The 24,397-nt window shown below is 43.1% G+C and overlaps 1 protein-coding gene across 2 annotated transcripts; it reads right to left on the bottom strand.

Annotated features, from left to right (window-relative positions):
• Positions 1-11,617: 11,617 nt before the first annotated feature.
• LOC124013187 (homeobox protein MOX-2-like) lies at positions 11,618-23,884 on the bottom strand. Of its 2 annotated transcripts, XM_046327416.1 has the most exons (4): positions 22,931-23,884; positions 17,260-17,432; positions 12,343-12,600; positions 11,618-12,220 (listed from the first exon to the last, which is right to left on the bottom strand). In XM_046327416.1, the coding sequence occupies exons 1-3, from the start codon at positions 23,463-23,465 to the stop codon at positions 12,379-12,381; spliced, it is 930 nt and encodes a 309-aa protein (XP_046183372.1). In that variant the 5' UTR covers positions 23,466-23,884; the 3' UTR covers positions 11,618-12,220; positions 12,343-12,378. The 2 variants fall into 2 exon arrangements, with proteins under 2 accessions (XP_046183372.1, XP_046183371.1); XM_046327415.1 differs by having other exon boundaries at positions 11,618-12,600.
• Between the last annotated feature and the right edge of the window lie 513 nt (positions 23,885-24,397).

Here is a 24,397-nt window from a genome sequence, read left to right on the forward strand (position 1 = left end):
TACACAGGCAGTTAGAATAGCTAAGGCAAGCTTTTTCAAACAGACATTTGCATCCTGTAGTACTAACTCAAAAAAGTTCTGGGACACTGTAAAGTCCATGGAGAATAAGAGCACCTCCTCCCAGCTGCCCACTGCGCTGAGGCTAGAAAACACTGTCACCAAAGATAAATCTACCATAATTGAACATTTCAATAAGCATTTCTCTACGGCTGGCCATGCTTTCCACATGGCTACCCCTATCACGGTCAACTGTCCGGCACCCTCCACAGCAACCCGCCAAAGCCCCCGCCATTTCTCCTTTACCCAAATCCAGATAGCTGATGTTCTGAAAGAGCTGAAAAATCTGGACCCCTACAAATCAGCCGGGCTAGACAATCTGGACCCTCTCTTTCTAAAATTATCTGCCGAAATTGTTGCAACCCTATTACTAGACTCTTCAACCTCTCTTTCGCATCATCTGAGATTCCCAAAGATTGGAAAGCTGCCGCGGTCATCCACCTCTTCAAAGGGGGTGACACTCTAGACCCAAACTGCTACAGACCTATCTATATCTATCCTACCCTGTCTTTCTAAGGTCTTCGAAAGCCAAGTTAACAAACAGATTACTGACCATTTCGAATCCCACCATACCTTCTCCGCTATGCAATCTGGTTTCAGAGCTGGTCATGGGTGCACCTCAGCCATGCTCAAGGTTCTAAATGACATCATAACCGCCATCGATAAGAGACATTACTGTGCAGCCGTATTCATCGACCTGGCCAAGGCTTTCCACTCTGTCAATCACAACATTCTTATTGGCAGACTCGACAGCCTTGGTTTCTCAAATGATTGCCTCGCCCGGTTTACCAACTACTTAACTGATATAGTTCAGTGTGTCAAATCGGAGGGCCTGTTGTCCTGACATCTAGACAGCTACGAAAAATACAGATAAATAGCGTGGTCTACAGCTTATCATAGGAAACTCAACCTCAGGCGAGCAAAGCTTTGAGACTTCCTTAGATATCGTGCACCAGCTGTTGTTTACATAAATGCATAGCCCTCCCCCCGACCCTGTGTCTTACCAGAGGCTGCTGTTCTGTCTTGCCGATTGAGTGTATAACCCGTCAGCTCTATGTTCCTCTTCAGGATCCAGCCCTTTTTTTCAACTTTCGCCTAAAATGACACACCCAAATCTAACTGCCTGTAGCTCAGGCCCCGAAGCAAGGATATGCATATTCTCTGTACCATTTGAAAGGAAACACTTTGAGGTTTGTGGAAATTTGAAAGGAATGTAGGAGAATATAACACAATGGATGTGGTAAAAGATAATACAAAGAGAAAACCAACCATTCTTTTGTATTTTCTGTGTACCATCATTTTAGAAATGCAAGAACAAGGCCATATTGTATTATTCCAGCCCAGTTGCAATTTAGATTTTGTCCACTAGATGGCAGCAGTACATGTGCAAAGTGTTAGACTGATCCAAAGAACCATTGCATTTCTGTTCAGCATTCTGTATCAAGACTGCCCAAATATGCCTAATTAATTTATAACTTTTCATGTTCAAAATTGTGCACTCTCCTCAAACAATAGCATGGTATTCTTTCACTGTAATAGCTACTGTAAATTGGACAGTGAAGTTTGATTAACAAGAATTTAAGCTCTCTGCCAATATCAGATATGTCTATGTCCTGGGAAATATTCTTGTTACTTACAACCTCATACAATCGCATTAGCCTACGTTAGCTCAACCGAAGGGACACTGATCCCGAAGAAGTTTTAATGTTGTCGTTCATCCACGACTCGGGGAAGCATAATATATTTCAGTTTTTATTGTCCTGTTGGTAGGATATACTGTACGTGCTTTCAGTTCATCCCATTTATTTTCTAGTGATTGAACGTTAGCTAGCAGAATGGAGGGCAGATGATCCACTCGTCGCCTGGTCCTCACAAGGCACCCTGATCTTTTGCCTTGAAATATCCTTTTCCTTCTCCAGCGAATCACGGGGATCGGGGCCTGGTCGGGTGTCAACAGTATATCCCTCGCATCCGACTCATAGAAGAAAAGAGTGAATGGTTCAACATGAGTGTAATGTTCAGAGTAATATTGCTGACGAAGCATTTTGAGAAGTACCTCACAGTTTGTTTTATTTCATTTTGTTCATACGCTTCCTACACGATACATTCCAATTCTTCTCCTTCTCTTTGCTTCCCACCCCACTTGGCCCTCTCTCTCTCTCATTTTCTCTCGCCCGCTTTCTCTCTACCTCTCTTTCTCCCTCTCCTACTTCCCCTCTCTTCCACTTTCTCTCTCTCTTCTCCTGTTCCAGACAGTTTAACATATGCCAGATCTCCCCGGTCCAGGCAGAATTGTGTGTGGGGGTAGAGAGAGTGATGAAAGACCAGTCATAACATGTGCAGGAGACTGCCATTAGCACCTTTGAGTATTTCATTACTTTCAGTTTGAAAGGAACAGCCTTGGTTTATTATTTAATGACCAATAATTGCTGTAGTTAATAGGGAACAAGCGCTGAGAAAGCAGAAGTAGCATAAGGATCCCTCACACACACACACACACACACACACACACACACACACACACACACACACACACACACACACACACACACACACACACACACACACACACACACACACACACACACACACACACACACACACACACACACACACACACACACACACACACACACAAACACACACACACACAAACACACACACACACACATGGATAATAAGGTTTTGAGGACTTCTGAGCTGTGGTTTAGGTCTCAATCATTATGAAAAAAAAGGCTAAACGGATCCTAGATCAGTGCTCCTACTCTTAGACTTTGTGAATAATCACCTAGTGTACTGGGCCAATATTCACAAAGCGTCTCAGAGTTGGAGTGTTGTTCTAGAATCAGGTCCCCCCATTATTCATTATGTTTTAAAGGGCAGAACTGATCCTAGATCAACACTCCTACTCTTCGACTGTGAATAATCCCCAGTGATCTGGTTACTGCTCTATACCCTCACAGGCTGTAAAGTGCTTCAAGCTCTGTGGCCAAGAGGAAAGAGGAAAGCGCCGGTCACTCACGTTATATCCCCCATTTGTTTATAGCCCTGCGCCCTCCTCTCTTCCTCTCTGTACAGCTCTCTACTTCACGCCATCCTTATCAAACAAACACACCTGCCCAGGCTTTTCAATCTAGCACACTGCTTAAATGTCTGTCTTCAGCAGTGTTAAAACGTCACCATAGTGTGTGTGTGTGGTGTGTGTGGAATAGTGATGAAACCTCAACTGGACCTCCAGGGGTATCCCTGTGGTAGGAGTTCAGCCAACATGTTTTCACTGTATAGTATACCGTGGTTGTGTTGTGATGAATTAAGATTTACTTGAGGGAATTCAATAGATTAAAAAAATATATACAGTGGGGCAAAAAAGGTATTTAGTCAGCCACCAATTTTGCAAGTTCTCCCAATTAAAAAGATTCGAGAAAATCACATTGTAGGATTTTCACCATAATTTGCAAATTAATTAATTAAAAATCCTACAATGTGATTTTCTGGATTTTTTGTTCTAATTTTGTCTGTCACAGTTGAAGTGTACCTATGATGAAAATTACAGGACTCTCTCATCTTTTTAAGTGGGAGAACTTGCACAATTGGTGGCTGACTAAATACTTTTTTTCCCCACTGTATGCATTGCGTTTCAGACAGGAATTTTAGACAGGACTGATACAGCCAGACAGAAACAGACAGGACTGAAACAGACTTAGACAGGACTGATACAGCCAGACAGAAACAGACAGGACTGAAACAGACTTAGACAGGACTGATACAGCCAGACAGAAACAGACAGGACTGAAACAGACAGATTTTCTTTGGAGACGCCCAGACAAAGTAGAGGGTTTGTCTGTCAACAACCTGCTCTCTTCCCCTTCCCTCCCTCTCTTTTCCTCTCTTCACTTCTCCTCCTCTGCCCTCGCTCTGGTCTCCTGCATTATTTAGTCCCCAAGGACCAACCAACCACTGTCCTGCCACAAGACCCACTTCACCAAAACCCCTTTATTTAGACTCTCCTCCTTTCTTTCTCTCCCACCGTCACTCAGCCTGTGTGTGCCTCTCTTACCCTAACCACCGTGTTTAATATACACCTGGACAGTTAGTGACATGACAATGAACCATCAGCACTGTTCCTCACAGAGGTGTTTCTATTTTGAAGTGGCATTGATGGCCAATTTCAATATCATTGAGAAAGAATGTGTAAAGGAAACTGTAGAGTGGTAAACTAAAATGACCCGATTACTGCTGGGGAAAATAAAAATGGAAAATTGCTCAGTGGCTGGGACTGAGACAGACATGTTGGACTGACAGAAGTATGGCGGAGAAATAGAGAGAAAATAGCCTTAGAAGAGCTAGGGAAGACCTTGGAAAACCACAGAAGAAGAAAAAACATTGACATAGATCAAAAGTGCAATGTGGGTGACATCTATGTCTACGACTGTGTCATGGGTCAAGGCAATGACTCTTATGTCATTCCAAACTGGGTCTGATTCCATTTTAAAGACAATAAAACAGCCTGCAAACCATTTTTGGTATTAACTAAACTACCACTTCTATTACTATGGATAACACTGGCCTAAATGCCATAGCAATAGCCTGGACCCAGATCTGTTGGTGATGTCTTGCTTGCTCCTATGGTCATTGTCACGTCAAATTGTACAAGACAGGACCAACAGATCTGGGACCAGGATACGGCAGCAATGCTTTACCACTCGGGAATGCAACCCCAGGAAGGAATAATGACTTTTGTGATTTATATCACAGAACAAACTGTGACAACTGTCGAGATCAACAACAGACAACAGATCTGACTCGTCCTTTTGATCACCCAGAAAATCAGCTTTCAAACATAAATTCCAATCCTTGTTCTACTACATTTTGATGTAAGACATTTGAAGGTGGTGATTGATTGCCGGAGTTGTACATTGACACAACGATTCATTTGTCAGAACTCAAACGTTCTACCTCTGGCCCATCCATTACAGGGCAAGATACCAATCTGTACTGTACATAACAGTTCAAACCAGCTTCAGAACAATAGAGTAAAAAGGGAAACTGTCTCCATGAGTTGCAGCCAGCGGCTGTATGTGTGAGTGAAGACAAACTCGTTATTAAAAACACTTTCACTAGACAGAGTCCCTCATATGACAGGGGACAGGGTAGGCCTCTAATGCAGGTGCATATCTCTGGCAGAGAGCCCAGGAAGGGAGGGAGGAGAGGAAGAGGGAAGGAGAGAGTGGTAGGGAGAGGGAGACGGAGGGAGGGAGAGAGAGAGAGAGCACATGGTACAGTCTACATAGGCAGGATCTTAATTTGAGCCAGTTTGCTACAGCAGGACAATAATCCTGCAGCGAATGGAATTGTGAATTATTGATGTGGATTATAATTAATGGACATTTTTGTAGGAGTTGATATATTTTTCATAAGGGAAAATCAAGTCTAAAATTTCAAAGTGAAAATGACAAACTTCAGAAACCTTTTTAAACAATATAATAATAATAATAATAATAATATATGCCATTTAGCGGACGCTTTTATCCAAAGCTACTTACAGTCATGTGTGCATACATTCTACGTATGGGTGGTCCCGGGAATCGAACCCACTACCCTGGCGTTACAAGCGCCATGCTCTACCAACTGAGCTACAGAAGGACCACTGTTTTCCTGCAACAGGGTGATCAAAGATCAAGATCCTACATCTGCAATGTTGTCTCAATGTTACTCTGATGTTGTGTAACAGTGTAGAAGACACTTCTGTCCACTCCTGACCACTGAAATCCCCAAATGGGTTAGGAACGTTCTGACGGGCCTTTCTGCAGTAATCAGTCATCTTTGGGCAGATGTTTTCAGCTTCATTGAAAACTCAGAGAGCTTTTTAGAAGTGTATATTTTTACACAGGTTTTTATTGCGAGAGCTGCACACAAAACACTCGTAGTTCTACACTTTATCTGTCACTGGAACGTTCAACCATTCTTGAAACAATCATCCATTGTGCAAAAGCTATAGAACAGCACTATTGTTCCAAACTTAATGACCAATATGAGTCCACAGCCCACCTCAACCATTATGGAAAAAGACAGCTAGCCTCCCTAAATGAAATATTTCTTAGATGCATTCTCAGTTTCATTCACAGTGATTTTCTATAACCATATCTTCCATAACCAGTAGTCTTTCCTTCTCCTAGCCTACTGAGGGAGCTGACCATGTTACTGTTTCTCATTGCATGGTGACTTATTCTTTGCTGGAAAGTTCACAGTAGCCACAGCTGTAAGCCTTGGAGTCAAATAGGGGGTTAGAATGAATTCTCTCTGTCTGGGAAGATGTACCAAGTCCTCGGTGAGGGAAACACACACAGCCACAAATATTCATTCTGAAGAAGACACATTATAGAACATGAGAGATTAATAATAGCACATACATTTTATTTTTAATACACAATATAATAATAGGTATTTGTGCTTTTCAGGACACTCAAATACACTTTTCCTACGGCAGAAGGCCTGAGAATGCCATCTAAGATGAGTTGTGGTGTGTGTGGGCACTGGGAACTGTGTCTGTCATTGTCAGCCCCTGGGGAAATCCCAGTCACATGGGACCAGACTATGTGTGGCAGGAGGCCCTAATGTCTCACTTGCAAATCCTGGTCTGAAACCAGTGGCAGAACCATGGAAGCTTCTGGAAGTCATTTGACTTTTTCACTCTTTAGAAATTGAGTTTCATATTGATTTTCCAATCTCGTTTACGGACTACCCATGAATATGGAGAAAGGTGTGCAAAGAATATACATACAGTATACCCGTCAAAAGTTTTCTTTATTTTGACTATTTTCTACATGGTAGAATAATAGTGAAGACATCAAAGCTATGAAATAACACATATGGAATCATGGTAAAAACATGTTAAACAAATCCAAATGTATTTTATATTTGAGATTCTTCAAACTAGTCACCCTTCGCCGCAGTCACAAAGATCATCAAGCGCTATGATGAAACTGGCTCTCATGAGGACTACCACATGAATGGAAGACCCAGAGTTAACTCTGCTGCAGAGGATAAGTTCATTAGAGTTATCAGCCTCAAAAATTGCTGGCCAAACCGATGCTTCACAGAGTTCAACATCAACTGCCCAGAAGAGAATGCGTGAATCAGGCCTTCAAGGTCGAATTGCTGCAAAGAAACCACTAAAGGACACCAATAATAAGAAAAGACTTGCTTTGGCCAAGAACCACGAGCAATTAGATCTGTCCTTTGGTCTGATGAGTAAAAATGTTGGACCGCAGAGGAAAGGAAAAGCAGCCAACAAGTGCTCAACATATATGGGAACTCCTTCAAGACTGTTGGAAAAGCATTCCAGGTGATGCTGGTTGAGAGAATTTAAGGAGTGTGCAAAGCTGTCATCAAGGCAATGGGTGGCTACTTTGAAGAATCTCAAATATAAAATATTTTTGGCTACCACATGATTCATAGTTTTGATGTCTTCACTATTATTCTACAATGTAGAATAAGTGCATGGCGCCAAGTCTAGGACCAACAGGCTCCTCAACAGCTTCTACCCCCAAGCCATTAGACTGTTGAACAATTCATAAAAATCACCACCGGACAATTTACATTCAAACATTTTCTTTCAGTAAAATACAACATTATGCTTTATGACAAAGTCAGTAAACCCTCAATAATTGTCCGTTACATGAAGTTGCCAAATGTTAAGACTGATGCAGTTTCACATTAAATCAAGTTCTGGGCTCAGGGCTTGCATGGAAAGAAAATGACAGCATTTGTTGAGCAGATGTTTGTGTTGTGTTCAAAGTGAACGATCTGGAAAGTCTAAGGATGGCTGCTGTGCTGTGTGTGAAAGGAAAAATGTCCAGATTCACTACATTTAAAAACAACAAAAAATGCCTTTGAGCATTTGATCACAGTCATCTTTAATGGATTATCATATTCCTTTTCTTAGGTCCAGTAACGTATAGAAAGCTTTTTATTTCTGTCCTGAAGAAAAATGTGTTTTTTTGATAGAACGAAAATACACACACACACACACACACACACACACACACACACACACACACACACACACACACACACACACACACACACACACACACACACACACACACACACACACACACACACACACACACACACACACACACACACACACACACACACACCAATAAATGTTGTTTCATAGTTTGGAATTAAGATACTTTCCTTTATAGTCCTGCTTTATATAACAAGTTTTAATTTGTAATGTTTATGGCCACTTATTAAAACTGTATTTAATTTCAAACAGCAATGACATGCTTAAATAGAGGAAGTCAGGCTGTAACATAATTTAGAGTGTAGTACATATTATGTAAGTTGTAATAACCTATATTTTGCTACAACTGTAGAGGGCTACAATTACAGTACAATGACGACCTACCCCGGCCAATTGTACACCGCCCTATGGGACTCCCAATCACAGCCGCCACTTGGGAGCCCCACTCAGTGATATTTATTCAATCCGCATTATCAAAGTATCGGGGAAGATTTGACTTAAAATGTAAAGGTCATTTCCGATTGAGCCGACATATGCAGTGTTAACTTTCAGATCTCAGGATAAGACCCAGATGCAGACGACCAAAACAGATATTTATTGACCAAACAGGGGGCAGGCAAAACACAGGTAGGCAGAGGTCCGTAATCCAGGGCAGAGTCAATAAGGCAGAGAACAGCAGGAAGGCTCGGGGTCAGGACAGGCAGAGGTTCGTAAACGGGTCAGAGTCAGGCAGGTATAGAAAGGCAGGCAGGCTCGGGGTCAGGACAGGCAGAGGTTCGTAAACGGGTCAGAGTCAGGCAGGTATAGAAAGGCAGGCAGGCTCGGGGTCAGGACAGGCAGAGGTTCATAAACGGGTCAGAGTCAGGCAGGTATAGAAAGGCAGGAAGGCTCGGGGTCAGGACAGGCAGAGGTTCGTAAACGGGTCAAATCAGGCAGGTATAGAAAGGCAGGCAGGCTCGGGGTCAGGACAGGCAGAGGTTCATAAACGGGTCAGAGTCAGGCAGGTATAGAAAGGCAGGAAGGCTCGGGGTCAGGACAGGCAGAGGTTCGTAAACGGGTCAGAGTCAGGCAGGTATAGAAAGGCAGGAAGGCTCGGGGTCAGGACAGGCAGAGGTTCGTAAACGGGTCAGAATCTGGGAAACTAGGAAACAGAGTTGAGAAAGCAGGGTGACGGGAAAACACGCTGGTAAGACCTGACAAGACAAGACAAACTGGCAACAGAGAACACAGGTATAAATACACTGGGGATAATGAGGAAGATGGGTGACACCTGGAGGGGGGTGGAGACAAGCACAAAGACAGGTGGAACAGATCAGGATGTGACAGTTTACCGTGAATGCGGTCTCCAGTAACGCGGGAACATTGCCTTTAAATTTAAATAGGACCTTCTGCTATACCTCTTTTCTTTTTTTGTGACCAAGTTTGTTTTTCTTTCTAATTATTTTCTGATGAGAGATGAACATGTTTGTGATAACTAAGTCATTTTTAGTTAATTATCTTTAAAAGTATAATTTACATATAATATACATACTTTTCTGCAGTATTAATATGCGTGACTGAGTCACTCATGGTGTGAAGTGACATATCAGCACCCTTACCTTCAGTTCCTGGCCCAGACAGAACCATTTCTCCATACCAGCTATTGTGAAAGTGGCTCTTTTGCCAATATAAATGGCTCTAAATGCCTAAAACAGCTGTCACTCATGGTCCCCTGCCAGATTATTGGAGGGCTTATGGTTTCCTGCATTTCGTCATCGAATTTCATCCAGCAATAATCTTGTGATTTGGAACAATTTCCTGAGCACAAGTCCAATCCCTTAGTCTCACATATTCTGCTCTCTCCACTGTCACAGCTATAACTACAGTATGGGATTAGACTTAAGTGGGTTATTATTATGTTATGACACAAATTCCATCATTATTGTATTAAACCGTAACGTAACTGACCATTTGCCATTTTGTCAATATCTGATTTATTTTGTGATGCTGAAGAACTTCATGGTGTCAGTTTGAGCCTTAATAAGTAGACCTATATAGTATGTATTGGTCAGAGTGCTGTTTGGTTCAGATCATTATGATAGAAAACCCAGGTCAAGAAGACACACCGTTGGCCTTAAACACCCTGGAATGCTAACCAGCCATGAAGGATGTGATGTGACCTGATCTGCGAGTTATGCCTAATTATTTAAATAAACGTGCAGCAGTTGTAGATTTTTCACAGATGGCCTTTTTTTATGTATCCCAGATGAACCATGTCCCAAACTGTCTGTAGAAACGGAAATTAAACCCAAGCATATCCATGGTCAATGTCATTCTCAAAGCAACTCAGCCGCTGAGAAACAGTTGAAAACGTTCAAACTCGCTTTGAAAACACTGATATTTCTGTATCTGCTTACATTGTGTCCCCGGAAAGCGATTCTAGATTCAAGACACGGATCCTGTCGGTCTGGATCGAAAACATATTCTCCTACCAGAGAGAAACAGAAATCACAATCTTCACTACAGTTTGGGGTATCGTACTACAGTGAACATCATCTATCAACACCTACCCTATACTGAGAATGATCCGAAATCCCTTTCAGTTGGAAAAGCAAAGGAGACGCTCAGATCCAATGTGGAAAAGTCTTTAGTTGACGTGTGTTGTTCTTGGCATGGATGGTTGTAATGACAACATTACCCTTCCTGCAGAAGGAATGCTGCTCCCGAAGGGGTCAAGGTAGAAGGTTCCTTCAAGATCAGACATTACACAGTCCAGAGGTATTCCACAACAGCAGGCTGTCTACCAAACCTTCCCTTCACACTGTAATACAGAACAGTGGAGTATCATTGAAATGGAATTAGAGAAGCTTGTCATTAGCTGTCTACACAATGGGCACATCAAATCCACACTGGGAGGAAGTTCAATTCAAAAAAATCATGACACTGTTTAGACAGGTCTCTGGGATCTCCAGCTGGACATTTGGCTAAGCTTCACTATAAAGCCTCATGAATACGTTCCTCATTTATCCTCATTTATTCTCCAACAGCTCTGACTCACTTCCTGAAGAGTGTCTCTGTGTTCTGCTTTAATCAGGCGATGTCATATACAAACAGCTAAATCAGACTGTCGGCTAATCAAGAAAACAGAGAGAGAGAGAAGGCAGGGTTCTGAAGTCTGATGGAGTCTGACCACAACTGAACACAAATCCACTTTGTCCATGTTGTGTATGTGATTCTGTGGGAGGTGGAAAGCCACAAATCAGTTAAATCCAAACTTGCGGAGCTATTGGATAACCAGCTGGTCCTGTGCTGTAGGAGGCTACGACTCTGCCACGGCCAAAACCAGCTGGTAGTGTACCGTAGGAGGTTACAGCTCTGCCACTGCCAAAATGCCACTCTAAAACACAAATTAGAATACACATTCATACAGAAGGCAAATAAATGCTTTCATTATTTCCAATATTCATTCATTTTTACATGTCTGCTATATATACATAAAAATGGTGTGAGAATGTTCAAGAACCTGACAATGACAAATACATTTTTTGATTGATCAGTTTTATTCACTTAAGAAACCATTATGTCCCAGATTTATATGTAATAAAATTATATATATATATATATACTCAAAGGTAAACTTTTAAGACTTAGTGGGAGAACAATGTAAAACCAATGGATCAACAGTTGGGAGATGTTGACTAATATGCATCATTCAGTTATGTTGTAAGTAAATCAGAATAATAGGACTCGCGGTAATAGCCTACTATTCAATTCAATTCCACATTTTTACTTAAAGCTCATTGCATGATTGTTTTATTCCAAACCGAGAAAATACAGTAGAATTTAGTCTTTGACAGTGCAAAAATCCAAGCCATTTTATCAATGCAAGGCACTTGTGGAATGTTCACAATAATATCCTGTTATATTCCCAATTTACAGTCTCAGGAGCATGAGGCTTTGCTCACAAGAATCAATTTTTTTATTTGATCTTACACATCCAGTTGATCATTCCATCCTCATTCCATTCCTTCCTCTTCTTGCTTACCTTTACTTTTTCTTTCTTCCTCCACTCCTTAGCCAATCAACAAACACCTTTAGTCAGAACATCCGTCGTTGCTGTTTCTTGAGAGAGTATAAGCCCATGTCTTCTTTCTACTCATGAGAGCATAGTGAGTATGTAGGCCTATGTATGTAATTCTGTACCTACAAATGCAACATGATCACATCAACTCACTGCAAGTTTTGACGTTTGTCCAAATGGCTGCAAAATTTACCTTTGACCACTGCGTGGCCTATGTGGCGGGTCAGGGTCATAACTGAGCGTGCTCTGAGCTCTGGTCGCTGTCGTGACTATCCTCATTACCAGGGGAACTGGAGGAGTGGTGTAATCCTCCCACCATGCCACAGTACTCTGACGGCAAAAGTGTTCCCTTCTTCGCGTTGACAAGTTCTTTTTCCCGGGCTGCTGCCCCCTGTTGACCTCCTTTAACACGCTTCCACTTCATCCTTCTGTTCTGGAACCACACCTTCACCTGGAGGAGAGGAGACCAATTGGTTTACAGGGAAATTAGTGGAAGTTATATGACAGGGGGGTCCAACTCGATACCTGGTGGACCACAGTGACTGCTCATGTCAGCTCTTTCCTTTGGTGTCTGATTTAGACACTCCTAGGGAGGAAGGAAAACATGCAGATGCTGTGGCTCTCAAGGACTGGAGTTTGACACTTGGATCGTTTGCAGGAAAGTGAGTTGATCATAGCCCTTCTCAATAACAAGGGCAATATTAGCCAAGGTTTTAGAAAGTATATTTAGGTTAGTAATAATAACCACATGAAGAAAACATCAACAACTTTTCATTGCACAAAGTTTAACTGTAGTCTTAAGGCCATGTTGTGAGAGAGTGGAGATGGGGTGTATATGGAGTGTGAGGGTCTGAGGTAACTCAATGCCACTGTGGGTGCGTTGGTTGTAGGGTTCTGGAGACTGAGTTCTTGGCAAATAGACCCGTGTGTTAAACCCTAGCGTCCCCCCACCTCTTCCCCCATCCCTCCTCAGTAAAACCCTAGCGTCCCCCCACCTCTTCCCCATCCCTCCTCAGTAAAACCCTACCGTCCCCCCACCTCTTCCCCCATCCCTCCTCAGTAAATCCCTAGCGTCCCCCCACCTCTTCCCACATCCCTCCTCAGTAAAGCCCTAACATCTCACTGTGTGTTGGGAAACTCAATGTCCTGAATCTGTTGGTGTGAACCCTCCTCTATCAGTGTATGTGACTGGAAGATTTACGGTCTCAGTGAAACAGACCTCTGCCAGCGCAGCAGAGCACACACAAACACACACACACACACACACACACACACACACACACCACAGGAGTGTGTGTCTCATTTCACGCACATACACACACACACACACACACACTTCTTCCGACACACCAGCTCCCCCCCACACACCCTCTCTAGCTCCCCCACCTGCCTCTTCCCCCCCACACACCCTCACTAGCTCCCCCACCTGCCTCTTCTCAATGCATGATCTTATGTAAACCCCAAGCGACACCTCATCTACCGGAGCTGGCAGCCGAGAGCCAAATTATCTACAAGATCATTAGTCGCAGTCGCACATCTATTGAGTCTGGGATCCCCTGTTGCCGTCAACAGGGTGCTTTGGGTCATTTTGACCTCACTGTGTACAATGTATGTTTCACAGGTTGACACTGAACCCTGGGTGTACATTATGGGTAGCGCTTGATGACACTGAAACCTTTGTGTACGTTGTAGGTAGCGCTTGATGACACTCAACCCTTTGTGTACGTTGTAGGTAGCGCTTGATGACACTCAACCCTTTGTGTACGTTGTAGGTAGCGCTTGATGACACTCAACCCTTTGTGTACGTTGTAGGTAGCGCTTGATGACACTCAACCCTTTGTGTACGTTGTAGGTAGCGCTTGATGACACTCAACCCTTTGTGTACGTTGTAGGTAGCGCTTGATGACACTGAACCCTTTGTGTACGTTGTAGGTAGCGCTTGATGACACTCAACCCTTTGTGTACGTTGTAGGTAGCGCTTGATGACACTCAACCCTTTGTGTACGTTGTAGGTAGCGCTTGATGACACTCAACCCTTTGTGTACGTTGTAGGTAGCGCTTGATGACACTAAAACCTTTGTGTACGTTGTAGGTAGCGCTTGATGACACTGAACCCTTTGTGTACGTTGTAGGTAGCGCTTGATGACACTGAACCCTTTGTGTACGTTGTAGGTAGCGCTTGATGACACTGAACCCTTTGTGTACGTTGTAGGTAGCGCTTGATGACACTGAACCCTTTGTGTACGTTGTAGGTAGCGCTTGATGACACTGAACCCTTTGTGTACGTTGTAGGTAGCGCTTGATGACACTGAACCCTTTGTGTACGTTGTAGGTAGCGCTTGATGACACTCAACCCTTTGTGTACGTTGTAGGTAGCGCTTGATGACACTCAACCCTTTGTGTACGTTGTAGGTAGCGCTTGATGACACTGAACCCTTTGTGTACGTTGTAGGTAGCGCTTGATGACACTGAACCCTTTGTGTACGTTGTAGGTAGTGTACGGAGATACAGATCTTTTGTTTCACTCTTTCATTGCTGAGAATTTTCCCACACATCAGTAGTTTATTCAAAGTTTTAAAAGCTTTAAAAGGCTACAGTTTGTAATTTCAGACTTGATTTGCAGTAACAAAATTGTCATCAATCCCTACAAGAAATGTCCATTTATTACAATCAACATAATAATTCACAATTCCTGTTGCTGCAGGATTATTTTCCTAATGTAGCAAACTGTCTCAAATGAAGATCCTATATCTGCAGTAAGCCCCTGATGTTTATAGCATGTATAACGCTGGGTGACAGTGAACTGAGCAGGCGACTGGCAGCCACGTTGGACTTCGTGGTTAGTGTTGACTGTTGAGGCGTCTTATTTCGACATGGCCAGGTATGTGCTGATCCTGCCTCGGATCTTGTTCCTGACTCCACAGATCCTCCAGTATTCGCGGCTCCTCTTTGTGATGATAAAGCAGCTGCCTAAAACGGCCCGATCGGATCGAGACCGGGCGAAGCCCCGCCCCCCCCTCCCCCATCCCCCGTCACGTCACCTACTGCCCTTGTGTCATCCATCCCCCAACCCCCTGACGCCCCTACACCACCCTACCCCTTCCTGTTGGCCCTCCCCTGCCCCACAAACTGCAACCCCCTCCAACAAGCCCCTGATCCCCCCGACCCCCTCTTATCCAGCGTCCGAGCGACCTCACAGGAGCCCTATGCTCCTCTGTAGGATTTATTTTAGGCATTGTAGCCTGCCACTCACAGCCCCAAGATAGGAGTTAAGTTTACAGAGTAAACACACACGTGTGGCTAATTTTCTAATAAACAGGCTTATAAGCGTCAACCGCCTCATAAAAGTCCTCTTTAATTTGTTGTTACACACACACACACACACACACACACACACACACACACACACACACACACACACACACACACACACACACACACACACACACACACACACACACACACACTCCTCTGCCACAGTATACGCCCTTGGGTGCAGTCCTAATTGTGCAATAAGTAATTTGTAAATCGTTACCTGAGACGGTTGTTACACACATACACACATACACACACAACCACACACACCCATTCACAAGGTTCAGTTGCGAGACAAGACCTCCAGGGGTGTGAGGGGCTCTTGTACAATCGTTGTTAGTAAAGCTATACAGTAGTTAATAGCATGATTAGGGGGATAGAAGCTGCACTGTAAGATAATAGCCAGAAGGATGTTAGACTGGGTTTAACATCCAGGGTCAACCCTCACACACACACACACACACACACACACACACACACACACACACACACACACACACACACACACACACACACACACACACACACACACACACACACACACACACACACACACACACACACACACACGCACACACACACTTACACACAAGATCAACCCCCACACACATCCAGATTTATGGGCCCTGTATTGGGATTGTGTGGAGAAGAGAGGAGAGGCAATCAATATGAGAAGGAGTGGGGAGTGATGGTGAGGGACAGGGCTCCTAGCAGGAAGGGCCAACTCCTGGTTGGGTTGTTGCCTGGCTGCCTGGGCTTGGCCTGGCTGCAGCCAATACACTCTGGTTGGATTTAGCCCTTATGGGTGTGCTGAGTGTGGAGGTTCATTTAGTTCAACGCATCGTTTTTAACCGTTTTATGCAGGCAGATTAGGCATAAATTATTCATTTAAAAAAATGATTTTCAATTAAAAGTTTACCTCTTTTCATATAAAATATCGCAGAGAATAAGGAGCTTTTTCACTGCCATACACTAAGGGGAGATTAAACCTATACTCTCATAGACTCCTAGAACACCTTGAATGGATGTTCTCCATTGAGTGTAGTGTGTGGAAATCTGTCCCTTAATGTCCAGTGTATTTCCTATTGGTGTTGGAAGGGAGTTAGAGAAACATCTGGTCTCTGACACATGCCATCAGACTGTCCCTGCACACCCACAGACAGCCAGACCAGCAGTGCTGGCACACACACACACACACACACACACACACGCACGCACGCACGCACGCACACACACACACACACACACACACACACACACACACACACACACACACACACACACACACACACACACACACACACACACACACACACGCACGCACGCACGCATGCATGCACACAAACACACACACACGCACGCGCACGCACGCGCACGCACGCACACACACACACACACACACACATGCCCACACGCATGACATGTCCAAGCGCTTGCTAGTGTCAAAAACATACAGGGTTTTTTATTCCGAGGTTTTTAATAGAATCCATATCAACTGTCGTTAGCTGCCATTTTCAGTGTTCACTTCACTGTGACTCTTTGAATACAAGTGTCTGAGTTATTAGCGTAATTACAGTATTAATCCTGTAACTGCAATTCCTTTAGTTATTTTGTTCACACATGAGCTGCCAATTTTCTGATTTATTTTATCATCAAAGGGAGAAATAAACTGCATCGTGTTTTGCTATTAACTTGTTGTTTTAGCAAGACAACAGATCTTACTTTTTCACATTAAATTATTTTTTCACTTTTCACATGCAACATATATTGCATTTTTCATATGCAGGTAACGTACTTGTCTTTCTGTGAGGTCGAGGTTGACTGCTATCTCATACCGCCTCAGTCTCGTCAGGTAGTTGTGGTGCGCAAACTCTGACTCCAGTTCCCGGATCTGTTCCTTGGTGAACGCTGTCCTCTCCTTTCTGGGCTTGCTGTTCACGTCAGACTTATAGCTCCCGTCCTGGGAATCTGAAATGAAAAACAGAACTTTTTCCAGACACAGTTGAGTCGCCAAAAAAGAAAGGAGAACAAAAGAGGTGGGAAAGAAGAAGGGATTGTGTGATAAACTGCTGAAACACAAACCAAGAGCTAAACCATTATCAGTGCCAATCACCTTTTATTATGGGGATATTGGTCACGCACACTATAGTGTCTTCCTGGGCGAGGGGCTGCATGAGAAGAGCCATGCAGGGAGTACTGTCCCAGAGCCCAGCTCACTCAGGCAACCTCCAAATATGCTCTTTCCCCGAAACAGACTCACTCATCTTTGCTCGCTCCTTAGAGCATAGGGGCGGCAGGGTAGCCTAGTGGTTAGAGCGTTGAACCGGAAGATTGCAAGTTCAAACCCCCTAGCTGACAAGTTACAAATCTGTCATTCTGCCCCTGAACAGGCAGTTAACCCACTGTTCCCAGGCCGTCAATGAAAATAAGAATTTGTTCTTAACTGACTTGCCTGGTTAAATAAAGGTTAAAAAAATAGAAAGAAAGAGACTGATATCTCTCAAATACCATTAAGTTGTAACACATTCTTACTGTATGTGAACATTTCACAGATCAATTTGCCAAAGCCTCATTTCTTTGAAACCTAGGCGACACAGAGAATATGTCCTATAACAATCATTTGTTTAACTGGAAAGCTGGTGAAATTGTCTCAGCCTCTCTCCAGTACTTTAGCACTTCATTGAAACAGAAGTTTTATCCAAAAGGTGAGGTAATGTTTGATGCTAGCCAACTCAAGACTGTAGCTCTATTGTTGAAAGACAAAAGTGATTCCACGAGCTCATCTCTGGTGGATCTGAGGGTAGATGAAACTGAGGTCCATCCGGGGTGGGGTCATGTGAAGTGGTAATGTACACTACCGTTCAAAAGTTTGGGGTCACTTATACATTTCCTTGTTTTTGAAAGAAAAGCCCATTTATTAAAATAACATCAAATTGATCAGAAATACAGTGTAGACATTGTTAATGTTGTAAATGACTATTGTTGCTGGAAACGGCTGATTTTTTTATGGAATATCTACATAGGAGTACCGAGGCACATTATCAGCAACCATCAATCCTGTGTTCCAATGGCACGTTGTGTTAGCTAATCCAAGTTTATCATTGTAAAAGGCTAATTGATCATTAGAAAACCCTTTTGCAATTACGTTAGCACAGCTGAAAACTGTTGTGCTGATTAAATAAGCAATAAAACTTATTTAGAATAGTTGAGTATCTGGAGCATCAGCATTTATGGGTTCAATTACAGGCTCAAAAAATGGTCAGAAATGAAGAACTTTCTTCTGAAACTCGTGTCTATTCTTGTTCTGAGAAATGAAGGCTATTCCATGCGAGAAATTGCCAATGAACTGACCCCATAAAAATTAGGTTCATGCTGCCTCTGCTATGTGGGGTGTGTAGTAGCGTGATAATGTGGTGTGGTAATGTGGGTCAGTAGGGTGTGGACCTCCCAGCTATCACCTAGTAGGCTGAACAATAGACCAATAGATACACAGATAAACTGAGCACCAACCACGGGCCTAGACATAAAATGGAGCATGGTCTGAAAATTTACACCAGCCCACTCTACATGGCTAAAGCCATTCAGACGATGACAGGGAGGAGAATGTTGTGTCTGTGATTCGTTGTATATTTGATTGACGTTAAGTAGACTTGAGAAAGACTTTCCAGATTGTAATTCCTTTTGATCCAATTGCCTGTATTTAATCCAGATTGTAATTCATTTTGATCCAATTGGCTGTATTTAATCCAGATTGTAATTCCTTTTGATCCAATTGCCTGTATTTAATCCAGATTGTAATTCCTTTTGATCCAATTGCCTGTATTTAATCCAGATTGCTCAATTAATTGGTCCATTAATGAAATCCTTTCAAATATATTTTCCCTTATAGATGTGGCTTAAAATTGGGCAAACATCAATGGATTTCTCTAAACATCACACTTCAGGGCGTCAAATGCATGGAGTTGTAATTTACGTGCTGTTCTTTAGTCCGCGCCACAAAACCAGCTGACATTTTCTTAGTTCAACTGTACATGTTGGATTGTTGGATATGTTGACAGACCAAATAGTGTCAGAAAGGAGTCTGTCTCTGCCACATCACACAGTCACAGCACAGCTTGTACCCTCTATTCATGGCACCTCCATTTGTAAAAACAGAATATGGGACAAAGAAGTTTCTGGAAATAAGTTTTCAAACAAATTGTCTTTCACACAGTTTGGGGATTATATTTAATTTGAAACAATTGTTTAATGATTTATACCGTACAATATATTGCAATACTCCTTTAATATTCCCACAAAATTAATCTACAATACATTTTAAACTTTGTTTTGCATTCTTTGTTATTTACCAAGGTGAATTTCACCTATTATTTCACTATTGCCACCTCATTGTTATACCCTTGCCTCATCAGAAATAGAAACTTTAAAAAATACCATGTTGCCTTTTGTAATGTGCCATCGAAAATAAGGAAATGTGATTTGTGTTAAAGGTGTTCCAAATGTCCATGGCAACTCCTGGGTTATGTTTCAGACTTCTACTACCTGTCAATCAGAATTGCACCCTGGTGTAAAACTGACCTGAGAGATGGGAAGTGAAGGAGGAAAGTTAACTACTGGACACAATTGCACGTGTGCTTGCTGGGAGAATAACACAGATACGTGCAAATCAAATGTGCCCATCCTATCAGTGCCCCAATAAAATGTGTTGTTGCACGACGCCACTGAAAGCAGGTGTCAGTGAAATGGCTTCTGGATACGGAGAGCAGTCCTCTTGTCGTGACCCTACGCCGATGTCCTGAATCAGCCCTTGTGTTTGCATACATGTAGCCACCAGGAAGTACAGCCACTGTGCTAGTAACTTATTAAGGACCTGATGTGTCTAGTCTCTAAATGGATAGAACGTGCATTACTATGGTGTCTGTCGATAATAATGAGGGCTACAGCCATATACAGCCATATTAGGTCTAGTGCGGTGCCCTGAATGACGAGTCCAACGCATTTAGCCATTGGCCATTTTGAGACTCCACCCGGGGTCCAGATCAGTTTGTCCCTTACACCCTCAGCGTTCTCAAAGGCAACACAGGCGTTCAGTGGCCAGGGTGTAAAATTATATCACCGACTTATGTACACACTCTCACGTGCCACTGACTGTGCTCATCTCAAAATAGCTGTTTAACAAATGTGGAAATGGGACCTAACATAAACCCTTTTTATTATGTAACTCTTCACTGCACAAAAATGAGAATTTCTGTCTCTAATGGGCAATAAAGTTATATTCCGTTGCATTCCATTCCGTTCCATTCCGTTCCATTCCGTTCCATTCTATCATCCATATTGCAGTGGTATCCAAAAGTAGTATGGATGAATTCTCCACTACCATTATAAGCCTGCTTTTGCGCACAGCTGTTGCGGCTAATGCTATAGGTACATACATTCTACAGCCATAAATACTATGTAGGTTTAAACCTATCAAAAAGCCCAGGTGTGGCCGTTCTAACAGTTTAAAAGGTGGCTTCACAGAAATAACACTGGTAGGACATTAATACCCTGGAGGAAAATGTCACTGTTGATTATCCCTGGGAGCTTGAAGAGAGAGACAAAGAAAAACTTGGCTGTCCCAGGCTATAACCTATAACATTGGTTTGAGGGCTGTTGAGATTGGAGAACATTAAAGGAGAAACAGTTTAATAGTCTAATTAGAATGGTAGACTGAGGTAAAAGTGAGTCAATCCATCTATGTATATATTGCAAACGGCAGAGGTAAATCATCACCCTGATTACAGTACCGCTGAGAGAGTATCAATCTGTTGTTGAGACAAATGGAAAGGCAATGGATCTAATGCTTCACATAACAGAAGATGACTGCAAATCAGTAATGTATCTCACTAGCTCATGTCTTTATATAAGATTGTCAATGGAATAGTATGACTATTGACCCTAGCATTTATAAAGATAATTTAACCTTTTTTTAGTCCAATGGTTTAATTGAATTTTGATAATTTTGCTTCCCAAAAATATTTCCTTAATAGATTCTTTAATTTAATATATTTTGTTCTACTGAAAAGGAAACAAAATGATGGTATGAGAATAATTGTATTAATTGCACTTGGGTGAAATGAAGTACAATATCATATTTGATGTTTATGGCCTTGCTGCCTAGGGTTTCACACAATAAGATGTTGTTTCTAAGAAGCGCTTGCCTGCATTTATTTTAAATATGAATTTGCAAATCAAGTTCCAAGCCTAATTCTACCTCGTTAATTTGTAAACACTTTCCGTAGATGAATGAATGTCAATACAGTTTGGAAAACAGTTGAGATAAGCTAATATAAGACAATCAATGTATCAAGATAATATAAGATATTTAAAGAAGCTATAACATAAGGTCCTATAGTGAAATGTCTTCCCGGTATGTTAGTACAGTTAAGTGTTAAATTACAGCTATCCTTTGTGCAGTAGCTGGTAATTGAAATTAATAAATTACATTTGCAATTAGACAATTAAGAAAACAACATTTTATTTAACATTAAACTATGAGCATCAAGCAGTCTGTAATTGAATAAGACATCAGTTTTAATCATCAGAACTAAGTCTATTTCAAATAACCTTGAAGTTGAATATTTATACCACAAAAGTATTGGCATATAGCCATCAGTATTATCCGGACAACTACTGTAAAAACAAGGCCCAAACGCTCAAACAAGCCTACTAGGAAGTGAGGTTAAAACTAAGAACTTACTTTCAAACTAAAAGGTATGCGCTGGAATCTTAACTTCTCACGAGGTTCTCCAATGTAGGATCACTGACACATAAAACTGCAGCGCGTTCAGTGATCATGGAAACATTAGCCAATTAACAAGAATGCAACAAATAGATGTTTTATTACTGTATCACACACTGTTCTCTGATGTTTCAACATCTGTGGAACTGTCTGCTGACACAGAAATATAAGAATAGACAAACCAAACACTTCAAATCATTATACTCCCTCGCTATGTGATGAAAACTCCCCAGATAGTTTTGAAAGAAACTACCAAAACCTTGAGACTGAATGTCGTGGTGGTCATAAAGAGGAGACCAAGGTGCAGCGTGGTAAGCGAACAGAACTCTTTAATAAAAGAGAGAATACTGAACAGGCAACTAAACATAGAATATAACCCACAAAACCAAAATGGAAAATGGCAACCTAAATAGGATCCCCAATCAGAGACAACGATAAACAGCTGCCTCTGATTGGGAACCAATTTAGGCCACCATAGACCTACATTACCTAGACATACAAAAACCCCATAGATATACAATAACCCTAGACAGGACAAAAACACACATACCCACCCTCGTCACACCCTGACCTGACCAAAATAATACATAAAACAGATAACTAAGGTCAGAGCGTGACACTGAAGTCAAAGCTAAGAGAATTAAGAGAAGAGGAGAGAATAATGTCCTCATTGTCCTCATCTTACCTGAGCTGTGCAAGTCATCTTTTCCTTTACTGTTCCGTCTCTGTTCCGTCTCGTCCGGGGACATCGTCTGTCGTCCAACGTCCCCAGGAACACACGACACACCTGTAGGGTCACTACTACCTCCTAGACCGTGGTTAGTCTGGAATCCACACAGATTCACGATCCCTCCACCACACAGTTCTGAGACTTGCCTGTCCGGAGGAGGCAGGCAGAGGCCATGACTGGTGTTGGGTGAGGGAATCTGGGGGACATGCCAGGGGGTCTGGTGGGCCTGGTGCTGTGAGTGGTGGGGGTGCTGTTGATGCTGATGGAGGTGTCCTCCACGATGGTGGTGTTGCTGCCCTCCGTACGCCTCCTCCCCCCCAGGTCCAGGGTACCCCCCACAGGGGGGCGAGGAGTCGGGCAGGTTGGAGTAGGAGATGTGGTCGGAGCGTCCGTGCAGCACCAGCGGGGACTGGGTAAAGGCAGGGTGGGGGTGCAGGCCCTGGGCCGGGGCGTGGGGACTACGGAGGCACCCAAACAGGGAGTGATCCATTACGGTGCTCCACGAGATCCACCCGTGAGACGAACTCCCCTAAATCCACCACACACACAACCACCAAAACCTCCAGGAACAACCAGACACTAATAGAGACCACAAGACAGAGAGAGAGTAGAGAGGACTGAAGCCAGTTGAGGGAGGTGTGCGGACACGGCGCCTCAAATCAGGGCTCTCCTCCACGGCTCTCTCTTACCTCGCACCTCCGTGTGCCCCGCGTTAGTTCCCAGGGAGAGAGATCGAAGCAGGAAGGCAGAGCTCACAGTGGTTGAAAGGTAAGGCCTCCTGTAATCCTGAGCATGCAACTTGTTGCCAGGCGCAGCGCTGGTAAACACTGACTATGCTGAGATGGTAGACGGAGAGGAAAGACAGAGGAGAGGAGAGACGGAGGAGAAGAGAGACGGCTGAGGCCAGAGTGGTTCCAGGGAGAAGGTGGTTCCAGGGAAGTTGGGAGAGAGAGAGATAGAGAGAGGGAGGGAGGGAGGGAGGGTGGGTGGGTGGGAGGAGGCCGAGGAGGGGGGATGTTATATATAGGACGTAACGTGAGAGGGAGGCCGGGTCACTGGCTCACTGCTAGGCTACTGACCACATGTATACGATCTTCCTCCAAAACGCAACGCACAATCAATCTGAACCATTCCAATGGCCTGGCCTCAGGAAATAATGGGCAATTCATTTTGAAACCACCCGACCCCCGTCTATACACTTTCTTAGAAGTGCAGTGTTGCGTCATACTTCAGGGGGTTGGATATGGGGGTTCGGGGGTTCAACACCCCAACATTATCTGCTATTTGTGTGTTTACTGAAATAGGGGCTGATGCATTAATATTTAGGTGTGTAGGTGGTTTGAAAATATGTTTTCTGTATGTGGCCCTGTACTTGACTGATAAATATCAACTTTTTTATCAGAAACAAACAAATCTGTACCA

This window comes from Oncorhynchus gorbuscha, linkage group LG24 (genome assembly GCF_021184085.1).
Source record: "Oncorhynchus gorbuscha isolate QuinsamMale2020 ecotype Even-year linkage group LG24, OgorEven_v1.0, whole genome shotgun sequence".
NCBI classification, from domain to species: Eukaryota; Metazoa; Chordata; class Actinopteri; order Salmoniformes; family Salmonidae; genus Oncorhynchus; species Oncorhynchus gorbuscha.